Source organism: Ambystoma mexicanum, chromosome 4p (assembly GCF_040938575.1).
Source record: "Ambystoma mexicanum isolate Mex_15411 chromosome 4p, UKY_AmexF1_1, whole genome shotgun sequence".
Taxonomy (NCBI): domain Eukaryota; kingdom Metazoa; phylum Chordata; class Amphibia; order Caudata; family Ambystomatidae; genus Ambystoma; species Ambystoma mexicanum.
In genome coordinates, this window is record NC_090927.1 from 28,246,492 (window position 1) to 28,262,208 (window position 15,717).

The following is a 15,717-nucleotide window of genomic DNA, read 5'->3' on the forward strand; positions in this document are numbered from 1 at the left end:
GCATTGTTAAATAAACGGCCCAGATGGAGGGTACGTGCCTCATCCATCCCTCTGCATCTTAATAGCAAATGGTTAAGTGTTTCAATCATGTCCGGTTGAGTGCAGAATCCACAGAGGCTGGTGTTTGCTTGTTTGCGTCTGGCCAATATTTCCTTTGTGTATAAGATATTCAATCGAACACGCAGGAAATTTTCGCGGAGCTTCCTTGATGGGCATTTTAGTAAGTAGGATCTCGTTCCGTTAATTCTTGGCGGATTGTCAGGTCCCTCATTTGTGAGTTTTACAGCTTGTGCTTCGTCCAAGGTTAGGATCCAGTCTCTTTCCATCACGCGCCTCTTTACTTTTCCTGGATTGGAGATAAGATCCTCTTGGGAGCAGCCTGCCCAGTCTAATTGTTGTTTGTTTTTCTCCGCCCAGTGTAAAAGCATCTTGCACGTTCCTGCCCTAGTTTCTTGCTCTATTGCCTTCAGTATCAATGGTGGGTGTGGTAGAAGAGTCTTTCTGTAGAGCAGGAGCTTGTTCCGCATTATGATGGACCTTAGCGATTGGAGGGTTAGTTCTCTCCTGATCAGCACCACTGGTGTAGACTGTGGTAGGTTTAGTACTTTCCGCCAATATAGGCCTTCTACTCTCTGCCAGAAGGTTGCCGGGATGTAGGGCATTGCTTCTGCACCATACGTTATTATGGGGACGACTTTCATCCTGTAGAATGTCAAAACAGAATGTTTTATAACTGACTGTGAAATAAATGAATACATGTTTTACCAGGAAACCTTGAGTGTAAGAGTCTATTTGAATACTTGTGATTGTAGACCTCTGTATAACATCAATACAGCTCACATTCCCTCTTGAGATAAGCCTGGCTGCTCAGCAACACTACCAAAACTGTGCAGTACAGACTTATACCAAAGGTTGGTTTTGCTTAGAGATGTAGTCCTAGTTTTGTGTAGTGGTCCCAAAGGGCACTGCATACAAACTTTGTCCAACATAAAGCAATTCAGGGAAAGCACAACCCAACACGTGAGTAATGTATCATGTACTGTTCTAACCACACGCAGAGTGACTTCAGTCAGGCAAGTAAGAGAACTTATTTAAATTAACTCAGCAACATTAGAGTTTAAGAAGAGCAGCAGCTATTCAAGGTCAGCATAACCTTTTGTTGTTTAAACTATTCCACCATTTCTGTCGACTGAAAAGATAGTTTAACCAAGGATACTGTTCAGGGTGGCCAACTGCGAGGCGATGAAGACGTGAACCCCTTCGGCTCCCGCATGATACATCCTGGAAAACTAGCCTGTTAAGTGACCGCTAACAGTGCTCCAAGAGGACCGCAGGAAAGAGGAACACCAGCGGCACAAGCGTGGGAAGTTGTGGTGACTGGGAAGGCGGCCGCGCTGAACCCCAGCGATTTGAAACCCGAGGCCCTGAGCGGACCCCCCGAAACAAGATGGCCACCGCTGGAGATCCGAGGCTCCGACCGGGCTGGTGAGGCCCGACTGAGGGGATCGGAGTCCTGACCGTGGCTGTGCTGGGGGCTCGGCGGGGCTACTGAGGCGGTGCCTACCTCCGGCGCCCAGAACCCGAGCCGATCCGGACCTGAACACGTCCCCTGCACGGCCTGCTACCCTGGCGGATTGCCTGTCCCGGTCACAGCCGCACCGCTAGACGGCCGCCGGCACCAGCACTGGCCGTTGCCATCTGGGGCCCGCAAGGAGATTGGCTGGGGTCCCGGATGTGTGTGAGTCCATAGGAGTCATAATCGAGGAGGAACATCGGGTGAGGCAGAAGCGGCACCCGCTCTGGGACATGCTGCCGGAGACGGACGGAGCAGGCTCCACGGCTCGGGACCGGGTCCCCGGGCCAGGCCGATCCTGGGGGCGGGCCGCTCCTGTGCTCACTGCCTAAGGGTGCCCGCTGGGGACCGCAACGTGTGCGGGTGGCTCAGGGCAGACTACCCACGGCGCCACGGCCCTACCGAGGGGCGGGGAGGACAAATAAGAACAGGCCCGCGGGCCGCTGCAGGATCACCCTGAAGAGAACTGTCGGGTCCTCTGCGGACTAGAACAAACAACGCCCAAGCGGAACAGTGCAAAGCTTAACACCACCCGCACGGAAAAGGACAATAGAGCTGGCTCCCTCTGGGCCCTGAGGCGACGGGGTAGTGAAATCCGGTGAACCAGCGAAGCCCACCCAGAGAGACTGCAGGAGGCGCACACCAGCCTGACCCGGAACGGCCTGGAACAAGTGAGGGGTGCCCCCATATACATCCAGGAGGACCCTCCCCCATATACTACTGGTGAGTCTGCCAGGCGGAGTGGGGGGTCGGGAGTGACAGAGCGCCACGCCGCCACGGTCCAATACGCGGCCGCTCGCAACCTGACACTAGGACAGTGGGAGCAAGACCAATAGACTGCTCCTAGTGACGGGACGACTTGGTCACTCTCACCATCCAAGGGACCCCCCCTCACCCAATATCTCAGAGGGGGGAGAAAATTCATCGTTTAAGTACAGACATCCTGGGAACCAGACAAACTTTGGGTTAGTGGGAACATCTGCCAATATAGTAGCACGCGGTGGCTTGGCACCGGAGCTCACAATCGTACATAAACTAACAACAAGCAGCAAAGAACAAGTTACTTTCTTACCTGGTAACGTTCTTTCGATGGGATGGTCCGACGACGTATTCCATATCTATGACATGTAATCACCACAGCTGTGCTGCTTCGGAAACTTTTTTCGGCGTCCTGCGTCGATGACGTCGATGCGCCGTCGTCGAGGACCTCCTCCGACGTCCGACGTCATCCGATGTGATAAGTAGGACGCACAACGCCCGTAGCCTCAGTTGTAGTTTTTTCCCCCAGAACGTGTGACATTAGTCAACTGCCAGTCAGACACAAAGCCTTGCGGAACGTAAGCTGCAATCACAAAAGAAATTCTGCAGCGGGGAAGGCAGGGCGGGAGCGATATGGAATACGTCGTCGGACCATCCCATCGAAAGAACGTTACCAGGTAAGAAAGTAACTTGTTCTTCGAGGGGAGTGGGTCCTCCGACATATTCCATATCTATGACAGACTCCCAAAGCAGTCCCAGAGCAAGGAGGAGGGAAAGAATTTAGAATCAAAATTTAGAATAGCCAATCAAATAGCAGAGCAAAGGACCGCCTTGCCAAAGGCCAGATCCTGTCCTTGGATGGAATCGAGGGAGTAGTGACGCACAAATTTATACACTGAAGCCCAGGTGGCTGCATCACAGATGTTGCGAATAGGAACACCCCTCTGCAGGGCAGTAGATGCAGCCATACCCCTGGTAGAATGGGCCCGCAAGCCAGCCGGTGGGTCCTTACCCGCCAAGCGGTAACACTCCGAGATGGCCAAAATAATCCAGCGAGACAAAGTCTGTTTCGTCACAGCTTGCCCCAAACGCTTTCCAGCGTAACCAATAAAGAGTTGATCATCCACTCTGACCCGGGACATGCGTGAAACATAAAAGCTTAAAGCTCTCCTAGGATCAAGCCTATGGAGCCTCTCCTCTTCCTTACCAGGATGCGGAGGAGGATAGAATGCCGGAAGAACAACCTTCTGGGCCAAATGAAATTCCGTCACTACCTTCGAAAGAAAAGAAGGACGAACTCTAAGGACAACCCTGTCCTTGTGAAATACAGTGAAGGGTGGCTTAACTGAAAGTGCCTGTAACTCACTCACTCTGCGAGCGGAAGTAACCGCAACTAAAAACACAGTTTTCAGAGTTAACAGCCTCAAACGGCAAGAATGTAAAGGCTCAAACGGAGCACCCATAAGAAACTTAAGAACAAGGGTTAAATCCCAACCGGGCACCAGGAAAGGTGACGGAGGGAACACATTAGTGAGCCCTTTCAGAAACTGTGAAATTAAAGGGATTTTAGAGTAAGAACACTCTTCAGACGAGCGCTTAAAGATGGACAGCGCCGCCAGGTAACCTTTAATGGTACCCACTTGCAAGCCCCTGTGGGCCAAAGAAAGTAAAAAGGACAGAACCATGGGGATGCCACATGCAAAAGGATCCACATTCTGAACTCTACACCAGTCGCAGAACTTACGGCAACGGTACAGAGACTTTGTTGCAGGCCTTCGGGCCGAAAGCAACACCTCCATCACGTCTTCAGGGAGGTCCCAATCCTTATACCTCAACCTTTCAGAAGCAAAGCGTGAAGGTTGAGGGATCTGACCTCTGGATGGAGAACCTGACCCCCCTCCCGTGAGAGCAGATCGTCTCGGTAGGGAAGACGACGTGGAGGGCAGATGGACAAGTCGAGAAGGTCCGGGTACCACGTCCTCCGAGCCCACGCCGGAGCAATGAGGATCATCCGGGAACCAAACTTCCGTAACCTCCGCAGCACTTGCGGGATGACGGGGACTGGAGGAAACGCGTACAGCAGCGGGAATGACCACTCCACCACGAACGTGTCTCCTAAGGCTCCTTTTGGAGGAAATTCCCGCGAGCAAAACCTCTCGCACTTCTGATTGACACTGGAGGCGAAGAGATCCACTTGAGGGGTCCCCCAAAGGGCGAAGATCTCCAGGAGAATCTCCTGAGCCAACTCCCACTCGTGAGAGATCGCGCTCTGCCTGCTCAGAGCGTCCGCCGTCACGTTTTCGTCTCCGGCCAGATGAACTGCCAACATCGAAACTTCCTGCTGGATGTCCCAGAACTCGAGCTGCATCGCCTCCCTGCACAGAGGAAGTGACCCTGCCCCCCCCTTTTTGTTGAGGTAGTGCATGGCCACTGTGCTGTCCGTCAGGATCAGGACACTCTTTCCTCGCACAGTCGGCAGAAAAGCCTTCAGGGCTAGCCTGACGGCCCTCAGCTCCAACAGATTGATATGGAGTCTGGACTCCAACGGAGACCAACGACCGCTGACTGTCAGCCCGTTAGCATGAGCTCCCCATCCCGTGAGGGATGCATCCGTCACGATTGTCACCTCCGGCCAGGGAAGCCAAAATGGAGCCCCCTTCATCAAGTTGCCTTCGACGGCCCACCACAGAAGGTCCCGGCCGACCGAGGGCGGCACCTGAAAAGGGTCCGACATCCTGCCGGAGGTCTGCGACCATTGCGTCTTGAGTGCCCACTGCAAAGATCTCATCCGCAGGCGAGCCTCTGGCACCAGAAGAATGCAGGATGCCATGAGGCCGAGCAACCTCAAGAACTGAAACGCTGGGAGCGTCTGGGCATGCTGAAACTTGTGCACCATCTGCTGAATGTGAAGAGCCCACACCTGGGGAGGAAAACACTGCCCCAGGGAAGTGTCGAGCACTGCTCCGATGTACTGGAGCCGCTGTGTTGGCGTCAAATGGGACTTCTTTAAATTGAGGGAGAAGCCCAGCCTGTGAAGGGAGTGGCAGGTGACGGACAGATGATCCAGGACTTGCTCGGGAGAGCTCCCCCTGATCAACCAATTGTCCAGATAGGGGTAGACGTGAATCCCCCCTTGCCTGAGATGCGCTGCCACCACCACGAGCTTGGTGAAAACCCTCGGGGCGGAGGTCAATCCGAACGGCAGGACCCGAAACTAAAAGTGCGGGTCACCAACCGCGAACCTCAGGTACTTCTTGTGCTTGGGATGGATCGGCACATGGAAGTAAGCATCCTTGAGATCGAGTGACACCAACCAGTCCTGAAGCCGAAGGGCCTGGAGGACTTGAGAGAGAGTAACCATCTTGAACTTGTCCTTCCTGAGGAGTTTGTTCAAACCGCGCAAGTCCATGATGGGTCTCAATCCCCCGTCTTTCTTCGAAATCAAAAAATAAGGGGAATACCATCCATTGTTCCTCTCCGCTACAGGCACCAGTTCTATGGCGCCTTCCTCCAGCAGGGCTTGAATTTCCTGCGTAAGGAGCAGATCCGGACTCTGCAAAGAGAGGTTCCCCGGTGGATTGTCGCGAGGCCTGTGCAGAAAGGGAAGACAGTAGCCGTGGGTTATGATCTCCAGAACCCACACATCTGAAGTAATGGCTTGCCACTCTATAAGATGCTGCGCCAGCCTTCCCCCAACCGCGAACCATGGGACATGGCCTCATGACTGAATGGGAGCGGCTGCAGCGTTACCTGAGGGCAAAGAGGCAACTGCCCGAGCAGCCTTGGCACCACGGGTACCCTGTCGTCCACCTCTGGTACCCCTGCGTTGGCCTCTTTGACTGCCAGCTCCTCTCGCTTTACTGAAGGACGAGTAATAGCGAAAGGAACCACCCCTCCACTGCTGTCCCCTAGGACGAAAAGGCGGAGGTTGGCGAACTGCAGTGCCCAACGACTTTGCTGCAGCTTTTGAGGTCTGCAACCTCTCATGGCTCTCGTCAGCCTTGCTGCCAAAAAGGTGTTCACCGTCAAAGGGCATGTTGAGGAGCCGGAACTGCACATCAGGAGCAAACCCCGACTTCCGCAACCACGCAAACCTGCGAATCACGGTGCTCGCCGCCATGGACCTACTGACGCATTCAGCTAAGTCCAAACCCGACTGAACAGACTCACACATGGCATCCTTACCATCCTGGACCATAGCAAGGAAACCATCCCGTTCGTCCCCTTCGGGAATATGTTCAGCCGCTAACGCAACACAGTTCCACAGAGTGTGTGTGAAACGAGACAAGGCACAAATGGAGTTGGCCGCCTGAACCGCCATACCACCAGAAGAAAACACTTTCTTCGCCCAGCCATCAAAACGTTTGTCGTCCCTATCAGGAGGGATGGTAGGGTACGACGCCTGCTTTGCCGGGGCCGTGGCCGCCTGCACCACCAAACTCTCCGGAGTGGGGTGCCTGGTCAAGTAGCAGGGGTCGCTACTTGCTGGACGGTATTTTCGCGACAAGGACCTGCCCACCGCCGGGAGACTCTCCGGAGCAGTCCAAGCCGCCGCCACCCTTCTCTGTAAAGCCATATGGAACGGCAGTACCGGGTCAGTTGGGGGACCAACATCAAGGATGTCCGTTAGATCATCCTGCACAAACTCCCCTGGGGGAGCAGACCATCCCAAGTACTCAGAAACCCTAGCCATAAGGCGCCGGTACGAGGAATCGGCATGAGAGCCAGGCTCAGGCCTACAAAACTCCACCTCCGGAGAGGTGTCCAGTCCACTGGCATCATGCAGTGACTGCCTCAAATCGTCAAACTGACTATGGCCTGAGACAATTTCATCTGGAACCTGACTAGGAACCAGGCCATCAGAATCCTCATCCGCCTCTGAAATATATTCCAGGTGGCGAAAAGAAGGCACCCGAGAGTGCTTGCTCTTAACCAGAGCCTTCCTAGGGGGTTCCCCTATGCCACGGGGTACCTCCGACACGAAAGGCGTCGATGGCGTTGAGCGAATTGGCGCCGGCGTCGAGAGAACAGGCATCGGCGCCAAGAGGATCGGCGTCGACGTCGAGTAAATCGGCGTCGACGTCAGATGCAGCGCCACCAGCATCGGCGGCGTCGACACAGCCCTCGAAGCCGGAGCCCCGAGCGTGTCCTTCGACGACCTGAGCGTCGACGGCTTCGACGACATCCTCGGAGCTGGAGCCTCGAGAAAGCCTGTCGACGCCCTCGAACGCGTCGAGGACCGGGACCTGGAACGGGTACGTCGAGAACGAGTCTCCTTGTCTGAACGGGACCTCTCCCGTGACTCGTGCCGACCACTCTTGTGAGCGGTGTCTCTCGACCTCTCACGACCGACCCCACTCGGGGGCGCGGACGGCTCAGTACCCTGCGACTCGAGAATCGCCAGCATTTTCTTCCCGAAGGAAGCACATTCCTCCGGCGTCGCACGGCTGGTGGGGTAAGCGACGTGCCGGGCAGAGTCCTCCGAAGAGTGCCTGGAAGACGACCGGTGTCGGCGCTTCTGAGAATGCCTCGAAGAGGCTGAGGAGTGGCGAGACCGACTCCTAGAAGGAGACCCACGAGACTTCCGACGATGAGGCGGAGAGTCACCTCTCGAATCATCCATTGAAAGCCCCGCAGACTTCAACTTCCGGGGCTTGGACACCCGACCTACCGACAACTTCTTCTTACGTTCGCGTAAGGCTTTGGACGTGAGCGACTGGCAGTCGATACAGTCATCCGTGTCGTGGGCCTCCCCGAGGCACCAGAGGCAGGCGTTGTGCGAGTCCGTCACCGACATCTTGGACCCACACTCCCCGCACTTCTTGAAGCCCGGACGCGGGGTCGGAGACGAAGTAGAAGACATCTTCACACAAAGGATTTTCACAAAAACGAACAGGTTCGAAGAACCGAGAAGAACAGAACTCCAAAGAGTCGAGGCGTTAACCGAGATTCACGAAGCAACACGTTCGCGGAAAAAACGGAACTGAGGCTACGGGCGTCGTGCGTCCTACTTATCACATCAGATGACGTCGGACGTCAGAGGAGGTCCTCGACGACGGCGCATCGACGTCATCGACGCAGGACGCAGACGCCGAAAAAAGTTTCCGAAGCAGCACAGCTGTGGTGATTACATGTCATAGATCTGGAATACGTCGGAGGACCCAATCCCCTCGAAACCCGGCATCTCGCTTCGCCATTGAGTCAAGACCGAACCGGGCAGCACTCCGTGAGACCGAGAGACAGGAGTTCCGCCACTATATTACACCTGCCAGACCGAGTTGCAACCATGGGCAAAGAGAAAACAAAAAAGCCCGCCGTGCAGAATAGGATCGAACAATATACAGTCCCCTCTTCTCAGGCCATCGACCTTCAACTGCATCAATCTGGAGAAATAGAACCCGCTGACACGCTCTCCCTTAAAGATGTTATGGCCGCAATAGCCGACTCACGCTCGTCCATGGAGCAGAAGATTGATCGGATAAGCTTGGATGTGTCCCTTCTCAGACATGACCTGCAGAAACTGTCTGCGTGCACTGGAGAAGCGGAACAGCGCATCTCGAATACAGAGGACGGGCTACACAATGTGCAACAACAGCTCCAGGGAGTCGCGCCCACACTCAAGACCCTGGAGGCGAGGGTCAAAGAAAGCAAAGGGAGGTCCAGACGTAACAATGTTCGTATACTCGGCATCCCCGAAAAAGAGGAGGGCCCATGTATGGAACTCTTCCTGGAACAACTACTAACAGACCTCTTCGACTCACACTCCTTCTCAAAATTCTTCTCCATAGAGAGAGCACACCGAATGCCCGCGGGAAGGCCGTTGCCTGGCGCTCCTCCGCGCACCGTAATAGCGAGGTTCTTGAACTATCGAAACCGGGACGCACTCTTACAGCTGGCTAGGTAACCTCCAACGGGTCCAGGCTGGCCTTTTTTCCTGACTACACAAAGGAGGTACAGAAGGCGAGGCAATCCTTTGCGAAACTGAAGAGACAACTGCAATCTCTGGGAGTCAAGTATGGCCTGCTTTTCCCTGCACAATTGAAAATTTATCACAAGGGCACTACGGTCCACTTCGACGACCCGGGGGAAGCATGGCGCTGGGCGGAGCAGCACATCGGGTGGGACTGGTCGGAGCCCCGAGGAAACAGGTACAGAAACCCTAGACCACCTCCGGAACAACGTCCCAGGCCTGAGCAACCACCACTCCTCGACCCTCCGGCGCTCGGAGGAGTCGGGGCTCTGCCCTGGCCCCCCTCGTGGGCTCAACCTCCTGCTGTCGGGCAACCATACCATGGATACCACCACAAGGGGCCCTCGGAGGGACGCCAAAGGCATGTCACACACCTACAATGCGGTAAGCGGGGATCTGCTACCCTCGGACCTGGGGTATCTTATTCCTCCCTCCCCCCATCAGTTCTAGTTGAACTTCTATAGGGGCTGTTTACGCTGACACACTACTCTTTTTCTCTCTGATTGTCAGCACATGTTGGGGCGACAGGTACTTCGTGTTGGGGTGAAGTATGGGGAGGGGGAGGGAAGGATTTGTTGGGAGGAGTTCCAAGTTATTTCACAACCAGCCTATCCCTGAAACTCCCAAGGGACTGCAATGTTTCTGGCTAGTTGGGTTTACAGCACACCCAGGCAGCGATTCAACCATCAATCTTTGTTTATTTCACACTACACCACCATATACCGGGATGATATCCCTGAGGGCCACTCGCCTACCCCTCAAATAATCTTGCTAGATGACACCTGACCATTCTCAAATGCTACTTAATGCATGTCCCAGGTCCCTTAAGATACTCACCTGGAATGTGAACGGGATGGGCTCCGAGATCAAGAGACGCCTGATTAAGCAATTACTCTCTAGACACTCCACCGATGTAGCCCTGCTCACCGAAACACACTTGGCGGGATCGTATTATAATTTCTTTCAGCGGACCAATTATAGGATAGCTTTCCACGCGGGATATACCACGGGATCCAGGGGCACCCTCATTCTTATACACAAACGCGTCCCGTTCGCACTGTAGGAACAGGAGCAAGATCCCTGGGGTCGCTATGTGTTGGTCCTGGGAACACTCTGGGGGGAAACATATGGGTTTGTCTCAATCTACTCCCCACCGGGACTGGGGCAGGAACTCCTAGAAGAGCTGACCACGCTTATGGGAAAACATCAACCCAAATGGTTCCTGGGAGGCGACTTTAATGACGTCATGTGTAACACCATGGACCGCTCCCATCTTAGACAGCGTAACCCGACTGTCCCCACGAGGCTTTCCGGCTTTGTATCCGCCCTGGGTCTCTGTGATGTATGGCGGGAACTCCACTCGGAAACCAGGCGCTACTCATTCCATTCAGGTGCCCACGGGTCCCTCTCTGGGCTCGATTATCTATTCATCCCGCACACAGATCTTTTCAGAATACTTTCGGCAGAATTACTTCCCCGGGGAATCTCGGATCACTCACCCTTGATGGTGGAATCACGCCTGCAAGGTATAGCCCCACCTAGAACGTGGCGGTTGAACAGCTACTATCTGAACTGCCCGGAGTTGGTAGACCACCTCACGGAGGTCTCCACCGAGTGCTTCGAGATTAACGATACCGGCGAAAACTACCTGATGGCGATCTGGGAGGCTCACAAGACAGTGTTACGGGGGGAAATTATCTCCTGGACGGCAAATAGGAGGAGGCAGAGGCTCTGGAAAATAAGTGAGGCCGTAGCGGAGTTAACCCATCAGGAAAATCTACATACCCTCGATCCAACCCCTCAAACCCACACATCCCTTAAACGAGCCATCGAACACCTCCGCAATCTCATGCTGGATAATGCCAAGCAAGCCCACTGGGAATCCAGAGCTAGGATATATGAGCTCGGGGACAAGGCCGGGAAAATGCTGGCGTTATTGGAAAAAAGAGATGAGGGACAGCGCTGCGTTCGGGAAATCATCACCCCGCAGGGGGAGAGATGCCGATCGGACGCTGAGATAGCGGAAGACTTCGCCCAATTTTATGCTGCACTATATCGGGCCCCATCTGTGTCACTTGACCCAACCCTTCTTGCTGACATAGCAATCCCTACCCTCTCAGAACAACAGCGAGAGCTTTTGGACGCCGACCTCTCCGAAGCTGAAATAGCAGATGCTCTGGCACAATTGCAACCGGGGAAAGCTCTGGGCCCCAACGGGTTCCCGGCCGGAATTTGGCAGAAACTAGGGAGTAATAACATAGCCCCTCTCCTGCATCGGATGCTGCTGACAGCCCGGGAACAAGGTTCCCTTCTACAAGACCTATGCAAGGCCACCATTGTGGTAATTCCCAAACCTGATAAACCCCAGGAGAAATGTGCCTCATACAGGCCAATCTCGTTAATCAACGGGGAAGCTAAGGTCCTGGCCAAAATTCTGGCCAACCGGCTCCAGCAAGTAGTCAACACCTTGATACACCCAGATCAATGCAGCTTCATGCCACATAAATCAACCCGAATGAATCTGCGCGGACTCCATCTGGTGCTAGATCGTGCCCCTATTCTGGATACCCCATTAGCCCTTTTAGCAATTGATTTTGAAAAGGCGTTCGATTCAATCAGATGGGGTAGCCTCTGGGAAATCATGGACCGCATGGGGTTTGGAGAGGGTTTTCTGGGATGGGTAAAACTGCTTTACACGAACATCCAGGCAGAGGTCAGGGTGAACGGGTGGACCTCCCGATCCTTTCCCCTGGGCAGAGGCACAAGACAAGGGTGCCCCCTGCCCCCCCTCCACTTCGCCTTCGCGATTGAACCGCTGGCTTTGTGGCTTCGCCAGTGCAAGGAGTGGATGGGTTTCAGATGGCCTGAGGGGCACGAGGATTGTACCTCCCTGTACGCCGACGACCTCTTGTTGTACCTGGCTGACCCGGTTCGGACCTGTCCCATAGTGAACCAGATACTAGTTAGCTACGGGGAAGTTAGCGGACTGAGAATCAACTGGAAGAAATCAGTACTCTTCCCGGTGAAGGGAGGGGAGCAGGCCAGCCCACCGACCTGCCCGTATCAGATGGAATGGCAGGGTTTCAAATACTTGGGAATTTGTGTCACCATTGATCTAACCAAATATGCAATGTACAATCTCCACCCGATCATAGAAAAGTTTGTTAATGACGTTCGTCACTGGAAGCTCCTTCCTCTTACTCTCATGGGGAGAGCCGCGCTTTTTAAGATGATGGCACTCCCTAGATTCCTCTACGTCCTGCAGAACGCCCCACTTATGATCCCTACCTCTGAATTCACTGGTGTAGAGTTATCTGGGAGGGAGCCAAGTTACGTATCACATTGAGCACTTTGCAGATATCGGTCTGGGAGAGTGGGATAGGGGTACCCTGCCTCCAGACCTACTACTGGGCCTCACAGCTCGCGGTGGTCAACGATCTGATCCACGGAGATCGGGCACTGCCACACATCAGAGCCAAACTGGATGCCATGCAGGGACTCGACCCGCTACAGATATTATATCAATCCCCACAATGGCCCCCTCGGCAGACACCTACAACCCACGTCACTGCCACTTGGAGACAGGCACACGTGTTTCTTGGATGGGGAAATAAGATAACTGCAGCGCAGCCCCTATGGCAAAATGGTAACCTAAAGGAAATTGAGAAGCTTGAACCATGGCCACGCTGGGTAAGAGCGGGAATTTTGAGGGTTGAAGACACCCTGAGGGACGGGAAACTAGCCTCGTTCGAGGACATACAGTGTAAATTTCAGCTGCCTACCACCGAATGATATCACTTTATGCAGTTGTCCCACGCCCTGAGAGTTCACATATCTCCAGAGGACATGGTCCCCGACTACACACCGATAGAGCGAAATATGTTCCCCGCCTACATCCCCAGCAAATGCACATCCATCCTTTACAACGCCATTACATCCTTTGCTACCCCCGAGCTATCGAGATTAAAGCCTAAATGGGAGAGAGATGTGGGGGAGATAGACCCAGAGGACTGGATCCAGGTTCCAATGCATCCACGGGAGGTGGCTATTCCCTCCATGCTCAGGCTAGTGCAACTTAAAGTCCTGCATAGAATATACTACCCTAGAACTACTTTATATGGCTGGAAGAGGGCAACGAACTCGAACTGTCTCTGATGTGGCGAGGACGAGTGTACCTTCTTCCACACTCTGTGGCTATGCCCCCAGATCCGTACCTTTTGGAATGCTTGTTGTACAGAGCTCTCCAGGGTGCTCACTCGCACCATTGAACTGAACCCGAGGGTCCTGATCCTCGGTGTGCCGGAACCGTCCGACCTCAAGAAATGGGACAAACTGCTACTGAATACAGCGACGGCCCTAATGAAGCGTAACATCGAATGACAGCCAGCCTAGCTAGGACCACCTTTAACCTCTTAGCTGACTATGCATGTATGTGCACTGGCTCCTAGCTCATGACAAGCAGCCTAGCTAGTACCACCTTTAACCTCTGGACTGACTCTGCATGCATGTGCCCTGGCTCCTAGTTCATGACAAGCAGCCTAGCTAGGACCACATTTAACCTCTGTACTGACTCTGCATGTATGTGCACTGGCTCCTAAAGAACATGGCATTGCTGTGCACCAGGAAAATGAAGAAAAATGGTTCAGTATCACCAGCCGGTCCAGTAACATCTCAAACGCAACTGGGATGTTGCATAAAGAAACATAAAAGGGACTCACAGCACTTCAGTGAGGGGGGCTTATGCTATACCTCAAAAAATGGTTCATTGTCACGTGACATGGCACATTCTTTCCTCTTGCTCACCTTTAGGGGACTTGGGAATGGGGTCCTTCATAACTGGAAGAGTGATCGGAAGTGCAATCGGGTACACGCTCTCCTCTTCCTTGATGCGAAGCGGCACCGACATATCCAAGGTTTCTACAGGCAGAGCAGAAGAAAGAATACATTAGGACAAACACATCCATCCCTCACTTGCTTTCCCTCTGCCAGCCATGGCAGTGTACTCAAACAATAGGCGCTTCTCTGCTCCATCCACTTCAGCGATTCCATGTTCCAGAACCACGGCTATCACATTCCCAGGACCTATCAAGACGTTGAGAATATGCCCCAAACGGACAACATGGTTTATGGGGAAAATCACACTGAGAAAGAATTAATTTCAACATGGCGGCCAAACCGTGGATTTCAGGCATACAGGAGCAGAGGACAGGTACAAATAGATGATTTTAAACGGTTCACTCTGCTTCTGTGCGCACCAGCTCTTAATTAAAGAAAGCCAGCCTAGCTAAGATCACTTTTAACCTCTGGACTGTCTCTGCATGTATGTGCCCTGGCTCCTAATGAATGACAGCCAGCATAGCTAGGACCACCTTTAACCTCTGTACTGACTCTGCATGTATGTGCCCTGGCTCCTAGTTCATGACAAGCAGCTAGCTAGGACCACATTTAACCTCTGAACTGACTCTGCATGCATGTGCCCTGGCTCCTAAATAATGACAGCCAGCCTAGCTAAGACCACTTTTACCCTCTGAGCCGATTCTGCATGTATGTGCCCCGGCTCCTAGTCCATGACAAGCAGCCTAGCAAGGACCATTTTTAATCTCTGAGCTGACTCTGCATGTATGTGCCCTAGCTCCTAATTAATGACAGCCAGCCTAGCTAGGGACACTTTTAACCTCTGAGCTGACTATGCACGTATGTGCACTGGCTCCTAATTAATGATAAGCATCCTAGCTAGGACCACTTTTAACCTCTGAATATGCATGCATGTGCCCTGGCTCCTAGTTCATGACAAGCAGCCTAGCTAGGAACACTTTTAACCTCTGAACTGTCTCTGCATGTATGTGCCCTGGCTCCTAATTAATGACAGGCAACCTTGCTAGGACCACTTTTAACCTCTGAGCTGACTCTGCATGTATGTGCCCTGGCTCCTAATTAATGACAGCCAACCTTGCTAGGACCACATTGAACCTCTGAAGTGACTCTGCATGTATGTGCCCTGGCTCCTAATGAATGACAGCCAGCCTAGCTAGGACCAATTTTAACCTCTGAGCTGACTCTGCATGTATGTGCCCCGGCTCCTAATTAATGACAGCCAGCCTAGCAAGGACCATTTTTAATGTCTGAGCCGATTCTGCATGTATGTGCCCTGGCTCCTAGTTCATGACAAGCAGCCTAGCAAGGACCATTTTTAATCTCTGAGCTGACTCTGCATGTATGTGCCCTGGCTCCTAATTAATGACAGTCAGCCTAGCTAGGACCACCTTTAACCTCTAAGCTGACTCTGCATGTATGTGCCCTGGCTCCTACCTAATTACAGCCAGCCTAGCTAGGACCGCATTTAACCTCTGAACCGACTCTGCATGTATGTGCCCTGGCTCCTAATTAATGACAGCCAGCCTAGCTAGGACCACTG

General features: G+C 53.4%; 1 protein-coding gene across 2 annotated transcripts in view; it reads right to left on the bottom strand.

Annotated features, from left to right (window-relative positions):
* The window catches only part of LOC138452926 (uncharacterized protein KIAA1958-like), a 523,224-nt gene that overhangs the window by 60,745 nt on the left and 446,762 nt on the right, over positions 1-15,717 (bottom strand). For both annotated transcript variants that reach the window (XM_069605281.1, XM_069605283.1), the window contains one exon: positions 14,106-14,219. In XM_069605281.1, coding sequence (XP_069461382.1) covers positions 14,106-14,219 — 114 coding nt within the window. The remainder of the gene's footprint in view (positions 1-14,105; positions 14,220-15,717) is intronic.